This window comes from Gastrolobium bilobum, unplaced genomic scaffold (genome assembly GCF_033153095.1).
Source record: "Gastrolobium bilobum isolate Gb01-03AN ecotype WA unplaced genomic scaffold, APGP_CSIRO_Gbil_v1 utg9112, whole genome shotgun sequence".
Lineage (NCBI taxonomy): Eukaryota > Viridiplantae > Streptophyta > Magnoliopsida > Fabales > Fabaceae > Gastrolobium > Gastrolobium bilobum.
In genome coordinates, this window is record NW_026897171.1 from 248,962 (window position 1) to 259,756 (window position 10,795).

At 33.6% G+C, this 10,795-nt stretch overlaps 2 protein-coding genes across 2 annotated transcripts; both read right to left on the reverse strand.

The window, feature by feature from the left end:
* Positions 1-427: 427 nt before the first annotated feature.
* On the reverse strand, positions 428-1,682 carry LOC133304696 (isoflavone-7-O-methyltransferase 9-like). Its single transcript, XM_061504754.1, has 2 exons — positions 918-1,682; positions 428-730 (listed from the first exon to the last, which is right to left on the reverse strand). Exons 1-2 carry the CDS (start codon positions 1,680-1,682, stop codon positions 428-430), a joined length of 1,068 nt encoding a protein of 355 aa, XP_061360738.1.
* A 7,011-nt stretch (positions 1,683-8,693) lies between these two features.
* On the reverse strand, positions 8,694-9,278 carry LOC133304690 (uncharacterized). Its single transcript, XM_061504747.1, has one exon. The coding sequence runs from the start codon at positions 9,276-9,278 to the stop codon at positions 8,694-8,696; it is 585 nt and encodes a 194-aa protein (XP_061360731.1).
* Between the last annotated feature and the right edge of the window lie 1,517 nt (positions 9,279-10,795).

The following is a 10,795-nucleotide window of genomic DNA, read 5'->3' on the forward strand; positions in this document are numbered from 1 at the left end:
CCTCATTTATCGCTTTAAGTCTTTCTAACTTAACAATTGCTCCGATCCTCAAATTCAACTCAACTGCTTAAAAAACAAGCAAGAGACATTCACATCAGTCAATAATTCGAAGTTAATATTTTTTAGTCAAATAACTCTAAGTTTTCATGTTCAGTGGCGTAGAACAAGGGATGTCCAGAAAAAGGCACGAGTATTTTTATCTAAAGAACGAACGAAAGAAGGGAGAAGTTTGTAACTTGAAAGTCTTGAGGAAGTTAGAAGGACACTGTATGCAATTTAACTTGAGAAATGTATTACAAAATAATTTTAGCGTTGTTTGATGTTTCCAATTCCCCAACCACATATATATGTTACCATAGTGGCTCATATTTATCAACTTTATTTGAGTTGAGTAGAAATAAAACTGCAAAGTAAATTACAAGAAGACTTAAGCGTAAAGCTCAATAAGAGACCTAAAGCCAAATGTGGGGAATATCCTGTAATGTCTGAAGCCTGCTTTCACAAAAAGTCTCTTCCAATCCTTTTCATCTCTCTCTTTCCCATTGAGACTGGTCATCATAGCTATGTCAAGTAAGAGCTTTACTTCTGTCATTTCACTATCATCTTGCTTTTCATTTATCACTATATCTATGATGATCACTTTTCCTCCTTTTCCTTTGCCTGAAATGGCTTTTTTACAATTTTTAAGTATCTCGATGCAATCATCATCGCTCCAGTTGTGTAAAACCCACTGCAAAAAAAGTAACAATAAATGGAGGGTGAGAAGCAGAGGCAGTATCAATAACATATGCTAATAATTCACTGCATTAAAAAATAAACCTATGTATGAATTTCATTGCTAGACTAAAATACTAGTAGACATATGTGAAGAGAAAGCAAGTCATGATAATTCCTATAGTTTTTGGTATAATTACTACCTTGAGTAAAATTGCATCTGCTTGAGGGATAGATTTAAACATGTTGCCGCCAACAAAAGTCAAATTGTTGCTTCCTGTTAAGCCTGTAACAACCTGTGGAAGGTCGAGCACTATGTATTTTAAATTAGGAAATGTCTCGCATATAATCTTAGCCGTGTTTCCGGTTCCACCACCAACATCAACTATGGAATCGACGCCCTCAAAAACAGATTTGCAATCTCTCAATGCCAACCTTACAACGTGAGAATCACTTTCCATAGCCTCATTGAATGTCTTCAAATGAGTGGGATTTTGATGAATAAAATCCCAATAGCCTCCAGGTCCTAATGCGGTCTCGACGATTGTGAGGTCCTCTCCACAAGTCCATTTCCCCAAGTGATGATATGAACCAACAAGAGTAGGGCTATTTAACAAATGAACCATTGAAGACAAACAGTGATCAGTGCCGTTGACAAGGAGTTGTGAAGATGGAGTAAGAGCATATGCTTCTCTGATGTCATCGATTTTGATGATTGCAAAGAAGTCATTGTGTGCCAATAAACGCATGAGGCGCTGAACACAAGTAGCTTTAGAAAGTGGAACATGAAGAGCAGAAACAAGCTCGGGAAGAGTAATGGGTTGACCATGATTGTGGATGATATCAGGAATGCCAAGGTCAATGGCCCACTTAATGCACATGGGATTCAGGAAGCTGTACATCATTCTGTACAAATGAGCTTGAGCTTGGAATAGCTCACTTGCTTTGTAATCATTTGTGGAAGCCATGAGAATGAGAATGCTGATTTGATCGAATTCGAATAATGTGTTTATGTTCCAAACTAGTCGCTTGCTCTGGAATGAACTTCCTCTGCTTCTGCTTTATATACTAATTGATCGGGAACTGCTGAATCAATTAATATAATATCAATGCATTATATTGTTCTGACCTATCTGATTAATTATTGGTATTATTTAATCAACACGTTTCATACACATGGCAAAGCAAAATTTTATTTATTGTTTACTTTATTCGAGACATAACTAAATCGTGATTTTAGTTGCTCGTCGCGTAATTTATCAGCTCTAGCTGTTCTTCTTTGAAGTTTATGTGTGAACTATATATTTAATTATTATTATTCTCTTTATGTGCTTGTGTTACAAATTAATGCTCTCAGATCTGGTCAAAGTTCCATTCCATATATATCTAGTTACAAAGCTTATCAAAATTTTATTTCACTTTTTTGTTCAGGGAATAAGATGATCTTGTTGATATATTTATTGTCTATTTCGATCAGACGCTGCTGAAATTTAATTTCTTTTTATGATGTGAAAATTCATTTTTCACCTTCCTTCTTACTTCAACTTCAACAAAAGATGCCCATTCCATATAAAAACACAATCACAATCAATGCATTTACACGGAAGAATGCATTGATTGTGTCGAGGTAATTAAATTCTTATGATATTTACTTCAGTCCCAAGAGTTCTTCTACGCACCATTAAGGTAATTGGGTCTCTTGCAAGAATTGAAATTTCGGTTCCCTAATTAGTGTGGAGATTTTTGGTAGGTATAGTAAACTGGGTTTGAGACCAAAAGATAATTGATTAGTATTATTTAATTATCACCTATTTTTATAACGTGAAAACAATTTTTCACATTTTTATTAAGGGAGCATATTTCTTGTGTAAGGGGAGACAAATTGTCTCATACACACAAGCATTATGAATCTCACTATATAGAAAAAAGAAGAAGAAAAATTGGAATGAGTTCCACACTTTTTTATTTTTTTTTCATATAACAGTCCCACTTATTTTTAAGTGAGCAAGAGAATCTGATTGTCTCGTGTGGGAGGAGACTTATAATTCTATTTTATTAAGTAATACTACTTGATTAGTATTGCTCAATGAATTAAATAATTAATACTACTTTAGTAGTATTATTTAATTGTCACCTTTGCCTTTTACTACTTCTCTGGAATATTTAATAATTAAAAATACCGCGCCGTTGTCTCCTTATTCGAGACACAAGCACATCGACTCGATCATATTGGCGTTAAGTCAATAGGTCAAGTTGTTGTTCATTGAATGTATTATTTATGGAATAAATATCGTTTTTGGTCATCAACAAATTTCACAATACCCACTTTAGTTCTTAGCAAATAAAAATTTTCATCGTGGTCTTTAAGAAATTTAAAATTGACCCATTTAGTTAAAACTGTAATCCCTTACAAATTTAAAAAAGACTCATATTAGTTCCTAAAAGTACTAAAATGGGTCTATTTTGAATTTCTTATGAACCACGATAAGTTTTTTTATTTGCTAAAGACTAAAACGGACATCGTAAAATTTGATGAGGATCGAAAAAGATATTTACTCGTTATGTATGTGTCTGAACTATATATATGCGTGTTTCGAGTCAACTATATAATTAGATCAGAAGTTGCGGCAATTTTTTTTTACAACGTGAAAATCATTTTTCAGTTCGTTCTAACTTCGAGTTCAAAAAAGGATGCTCATAGATCGATATAAAAGACAATCAATGAATTTAAACAGAAGAAATTTTTTATTTTAACTCTGAGTGTTACTCATTTTTTCAACGATTGGAAGTTAAAAAATTAAAAGTTATTTTTAAAATTTATAGAAAATATTCAAGCTACATTTTTTACGTTTTAGATTTTAGGAAAAAAATTATTTAATTATTATAATGTTGTGCTGATGTTCATTTTGTTTAGATGGACTTGCATTTATCACAATCTGATTATTCATTTTATTTACATGCTTATTTCTGAAATATTTATAGCAGTGAATCCAATTATCTTAGCCACACAAAAATGGATTTGTTAGACAATAGATAGGGGTGCTAAACGAACCAGGGGCCTTTCAGGGCCTTTGCCTCGGCTCGTGAAGGTCTGAGTTTACATGTCTAAAATTTGTTGTTGGTACCAGGCTTGAACTTGTATAAAAACTCGTTTAATAAAAAGGCCTCAGGCTCCCATTCAAAAGCTCGGCCTTAGAGCCCCTCAGGCTGGCCTAGTACATTATTTTTTTATTTTTTATTTTTTATACTACTTATAATAGCCCTCTCTTTCTCCTCAATCCATTTCATCTCATTTTATTAGCTAAATAGACTTTTTGAATGCTTTTTTTTTCTATATTATGTTGTTTGCATATACATTGAATTTATGAATATTTATGGAATTACTAGTGTTGTTGATTGTATATTCTGTTTGGATAAATTTTTGTTATCTTATTTTTTTAAACAGGCTACCAGGCTAAAGCAGACTTTTATTTTTTGTAAATAAGCCAGGCTACAGGACGATAATTATATTTATAATAGATAACAGGCTTGGTCTGGCTGACACATTTAAACACAGGCTTAGCCTTTTGAGACCAAAGCTCAGCTCGCCTCTGCCCGTTAACACCCCTAACAATAGATATAAGGAGAAAAAAAATGTTAGTGAGCGGGATAGTTGCCACCTATAACTATCAGCATTTTATATCAGCATGTAATAGGTTTACATTTTTATCCATATAAAAAAAAGGTTCTTATACTTGCGTCTAGAGTACTATGTATCTATGTTTTATGTAGTGGTGACATATATTAGATGAAGAGTTAGAAAATATTTGAGTTAGTATGTTTAATAGTCTAACAAACATTTCATGATTGAAGTTATATGTTAATATCAAAAGACTATATAGGGAAGTATTTCAAAGATTAGTGGGTCAATTTCAAACAAAACTGAAGATATTGATATTTGATGATAATGGTTGTGTTACAAATAGTACCTTTAACATCGTCTACAAGGAAGTATTTCAAATATTAGTGGGTTGATTTGATGTTGTTTAGACACATTTGTTCCAATGTAAGCAAAAAATATGACTCATACATGCCTATTTGGTTAAGTTGCTTTCAAATCCCTTTCAGACAACATTTTTTGGGTTCTAAAAATAATTATTCAAATTTTTTTTTTGCTGAGACTATTACTTCTGGGTGTTAAATTATTAGCGTAATCTATTTAATGAGTATTTGCATTCTGTATCGCAGGCATAAATGTGATGGTAGAAGAGGATGTCCCTGGAAATGCATAATCATAGGAAATCACAAGTTTGGTATGTGTTGAACTCATCCCTCCACAGATTGCTACGGAATGACACTGAATTAATAACATTTTCTTATTATAGGTACTGTAACACCTCGTAGTACTCCGGTTGTTAACAACATGATATTATAGCGCACATAGTGGAAGATTTTATTTAAAGATTAATAAAACGTCTCATAAAAAGACGAATAAACTTTTTCCAAAATATTTTCTGAAAACATTTCTAAAAACGATCACATGAAATACTGCGAAAGCGTAAATCTAAACATACAACTACTAATTAATCCCATTAGCCAGTATTAGTGGCCATTGACTAACTGGATATGACAACAAGTGTCATTCCTGCCAGAGTCTCATGGACAGCATAACAGCTGTTTAACGGATAACTGGGAGATAGGAATCTCACCCACAAGTACACTTGATAGACATAATTATATAACAGACAGCTTGCAAGTCCCACACGGACTGCAAACCACATCTAGGGTCAGTACATACATAATGGCTCTGTGCCCAAATTAATAAATCCATACATCATGTCTATATGTCCTCATCATATGCATTTAACATAACTTGTAACAATTACAGACATAATCCAGAAGCTCAATTAATAACAGTCCTGAGCATTATTACATACAGCACATAGTCTCGAAATAAACTAACTAGGCATGTCAAAACACTACACATGCCACATAACAATGTAACAACATGAAATAAATAGCAGCCACAATCCACTAATCCGTAGCTGGGCCCTTGCCCTTAGACTGCACACTGCTACCATGGGTACCTGAAATGATGTCCCCAAAAAGGGATGAGATAACAACATCTCAGTAAGCTCAAGGTTCTTAGAGGATCCTCTAATCCCCTGAGCCCACTTCCTGCATGACAAGTCAGATATAAAGCATATAATACAGGCATACAACATAAACATAGCATCATCATATCATCCTTGTGTAACCTCAGGGTCAAAGCCATAGACAGTCAACACAACCTCAGTATGAAATAGCTCCCAGAGTCAAGTCATTGGCAGCCTACATACCATGATCACTGGCCAGGATTCTCATAACATATATCATCAGTGCATCTTCATAACATCAAGAATCATATAACATCTATATGAATGTGAATGAATGCACATATACGTTATACCACATACTTTCATACAATACAACCATAATGCCCACCATCATGGTGGGACCACAAGAGAGAGGAGCAACCAGAATTAGGAGCTTACCTCAAGGAGCTTAGTACAAGCCCACACTCCAATATAAACACGTGTGCTCCAAATCAATCCTCAAGTACAAGGTTCTTTAGGCACACCTAGAGTGGGAACCATTCACATCATTAATTACACAGTAATTAATCAAGTCATATACAAGACTTAACCATTTAATGATTCTACATTTCTTACTTATATGCCAATAATATGCCCATTACAAGTCTAGACCATTTATTCCATATTTACATGTTTTTAGTGCATTATGAAGTGTTCACTTGTTACACAATTAACCATATAGGTTAAGCACTTTACATAAACTTAGAATTACACTCTAAGGCAACTAAGATAACTTGTTTCATTTTTAACTCATCCTAGCCATATATATCCTTCATGGATGTGACATACATAGGGTACATAATGTGTTCATTTGTTCCCTAAGTCCACAAAAACTCATTAGACACGTAGTTTATTAATAAACTCTCTTAGATTAAGGCCTTTCCCACTTAGATTAAAACTAATCAAGACATTTAACATCAATATATGTCATTCATAACCTTGAACATTAATTATTATAGGTTACTAAGGGGTTCCCATAAACCCACTTTGCCTAAATCTCACTTTTATAGTTTTCCTATAACTTTACAAGTTTCCATTTTCTAGTCACTGTGCGATACCCACTTGTTATAACATTGTCATCTTTTAGTATGTTAATCTAGACTCAGTTACCTTTCTAATAAGGTATCACATGCCTCATTGGGAGTTCTCATGCTCCGGTTATCACCGTTTGAAGTTGGACAAGAAAAATTGTCTGCCAACTCCAAACAGAGCTCCAAACATCCCTCACCATTTATGCGATTCTGGAAAATCTACTAAACCAATTGCTCTCAAATTTTTATACAAAAACCTAGACACATTAAGCTTTAAATTTGATATATCATAAGCCTAATTTGAGTAAGAACTGAGGGAGAAAAAATTCGTGGAAGATGCAGACACGTTCAGCCCCTGCACATGTCCTCCCAGGGCAGTCTCCACTCAATCGAACCTACAGAATGCTACACATCTTCAAATGGTACCAAATTTGGATACAAAACAGATGACATCTAAAGCTTAAAAATGATGTATGGCACATTTCTATTGGACCTCTGTGGAGGGAGATATGCTCTACCCAAGTTAGCATAAAAACTGGTTATTTAACCATAGTGGGTTTAATTAGCAAACCATAATTATCTTTGATTAAAAACCCTAGGTTACTTTAATTTTAGGGTTTTTATATTATTAGGTCACTTATGCATTCACACATATTCACATTAGGTCTTAGATCATTAATTCCACTAATTATATAATTAGTGCTTCTAATCTATAATTAGGTCCAATTTTAGGGTTTTATAATTAATTAGTCCATTATGCATGGTCCACTTCACTTAAACCCTAAATTAGTGTCCTAATTATTTCTTGAACCAATATTTCACAAACTAATCCTGCATCATCCTTAAGTGATCGAAGGTACACATGTCCAAATCTTGAGTAATCATTAGTAAATGTGATGAAATACTCATACCCGCCTCTGGCATGGACATTTATTGGTCCACATACATCAGTATGTACCAATTCTAGCTGAAGTGTGGCACGATTTCCTTTGGCCTTAAAAGAACTCTTAGTCATTTTACCCTCCAAACAAGATTTACATATTGGTATTGGTTCAAAAAATAGGGATTTTAAAATTCCACTCTTGACCAAACCTTGTATCCTATTTGAATTTATATGACCCAATCGTAAATGCCAAAGATAAGTTTCATTTGAAACCTTTCTTTTCTTAGATAAATGAATATGCTCATCGTCTCCTCATTCAACATGATTAACTTCATGGGGTATAGGACTAAGGAAATATAGACCATTAAATAATGTACCATAACAAATAAACGAAGATGAACTTCTTATTGAAACTGAGGAATTAAACTGAACTGTCAAACCATGTTTAATCAAACAACTAACAAAAATTAAATTCCTCTTAATATCCGGAACAAACAAACAGTCTTCTAAAATTAAATTTCTATTATTAACAAATGATGAAACAACTTGTCCTTCTGCTAATGCAGACACAAGCTCCCCATTTCCAAGCTTCAACACTCTTTGTCCTTGATTGATAGGCAAATTATGCTTGAACCACTACAAAGAGTAACAAACATGGTTAGTGGCTCCTGAATCAATGATCCATTTATCATTGTAATTCTCCACTAAACAAGCCTCAATCACAAATAAATTAACCATACCTGGTTGGTTCATACGTGGGCAACTTTTCTTCCAATGCCCCTTTTGCCCGCACTTGAAGCACTTACCTTTTGGCTGCTTCATTGCAACTGGTTTGGCAACAGGAATACCAGATCTCTTCTTTTTCTTGTTCTTGTTACCCCTTTTGGGTTTCTCCTTAGGTTTAAAATAAATCTCAGCAGCAAAAAAAGCATTTCCCTGCTTGACCAGAGACTATTCAACACTCTCAAGCTCATGCATTAGCTGAGAAAGATCCATATTCAACTTGTTCATATTATAATTTATTTTGAACTGGTTGAAGTATTCAGGCAGTGATTGTAGAAGTAGGTCCACTTTCACCTCCTTGACAAATTTGATTCCATCGTTATCAGCTTGCTTGAAGTTTTCTATCATTGCCAAACAATGATCCCGCAAACTTCCTTCAGTCATAACGGTCTTGGTGACCGCAGCCAGCGCATTCTGCCTTGCTGAACTACTAGAAGAAGCAAACATATAATCAAGCGTCTTGAGCATTTCTTCTCCACTCTCAATCATGCTCACTTGTTCCTGCAGATGGTTGGCGAGACTGGCCAGAATGTAACAGCAAACTGAAACATTTGCCTTCTCCCAATTTAAAAAATGGGTCTTTGTTGCCTCAGACGCATTTTCAGCAGGCTGCGCTGGCTTAGGAGTAGTCAGGACAAAGTTGAGCTTTTCATATTGCAGAACAATATCCAAATTGGTTTTCCATTGTTTGAAGTTTTTACCATCCATAGGTTTTTGACTCAAGATAGTAGCTAATGGATTGAAAGACGACATTTTCTGAAAAACATATAAAGCACACAATTTACAAACTAGAATAGCAATAAACAGATTAATCGCAAGTAGATTCTAATAACTACTCATATGTTTATTGTTAACAATCCTTCAGTATTCTTTACAAGGCTTTGGATGGGCAAGTCACTTATAAAAATCAAAATTGTTATTTGGGCCTTCGGTGTCATTTCCAGAGCCTTAATGGGAGGTCTAACAATTTTACCAAAGTTGAATATTATTAATCGTTGTTTAATTTCAAAATTATCCTTAGTATCCAAGTATTGTCGACGATGGGCCGTACAATACTTTACTAAAATTTTGAAATTATTAAGGTTTAATCTAATGAAATCTGATTATTCTTATCCGATAGGGCTTCAGCAATAATCATCTCACTAATAAACCCACAAATGGAGCGCGTAATTTTTTTTAAAAATTAATTACTTAATTTAAAACCTTCACCCATTCAATATTTTAAAATTTAGAATTTTTCAATTTCCAAGAATTTGTTGAATTTGGGAGTAACCTTTGTTTGATTTCAAAAATAATGTAAGTAAGAGCGCCAATGAACGTGCATCGCTTAGCTTATGTGAATTTTGAAATCATTAAGGTCCTAAAATCCGGTCATGATAGGCAGCATGTGCTTCACACAATCATGATACATGATTGTGGTATGCATCGTGTGTTTAACACATGACCATTTTAGTAGACCCACAAATTACTCGCAAAATAAAAGAATTCTCTTAGGAAATTTTAAAGATCATTTGTCTTGATTTTGATTGTCCAAAACTAATTAATTCAATTATTAATCTAGATTTCTAACAAAAATCATAATAATTATTAATTAAATTTTAAGGATAATTCAAAATCAAAATAATCCCATAATAATTATCATACTAGTCGCTGAAGACATAATAGCTACTATGTTCATGTAATTTTATAAGTTATGCAACAATATGGCACCACCTATTCTATATGGCATGTTATCGCACTAAAGCATGTTATCAATCATATAATTCATCCAATCAAACAAATAAGGCAATTAATTATAATAAAAACCTTAATCCATGGTTTCCTAAAAAAAAAAAAATTACAAAGTAATCAAATAGGAAACTTTGCGGCTGATTTGCTCCTTTCCTTATAGTCCATAGGTTCTGTTTCAAGCCTCTTTATGTTTTTAACTTGTTAATTTTACCATTTCTTTAGTTAATTAAGTCCTACACTTAATTAGTTCACTAATCTATCATTTAATTAAATTTTAAACATAAAACCCTAATCATACTATTTAGGACATATTTGATATAATAGAGTCATTAGAGTTTAAATCCATTCCTTAATCAAGATTAGCGTTTTTAAGCTGAAAGGTTGCATTTTTACATTTCCCCTTGGTCCTACTCATGATTGTCCACACTTAGCAACCTCAAGAACCAATTTTTATCAATTAAACACATCAACCCCCACAAGAACTCATCATGGCCAAATGGTTTAGGTGGTGGTGGTGGAATTTTTGTCACCATTTTTCC

Coding starts and splice junctions, on each gene's coding strand:
- LOC133304696 (XM_061504754.1), bottom strand. CDS start 1,682: ATGGCTTCCACAAATGATTACAAAGCAAGTGAGCTATTCCAAGCTCAA. Junction 731..917: donor CAGATGCAATTTTACTCAAG/GTAGTAATTATA, acceptor CTTTTTTTGCAG/TGGGTTTTACACAACTGGAG.
- LOC133304690 (XM_061504747.1), bottom strand. CDS start 9,278: ATGTCGTCTTTCAATCCATTAGCTACTATCTTGAGTCAAAAACCTATG.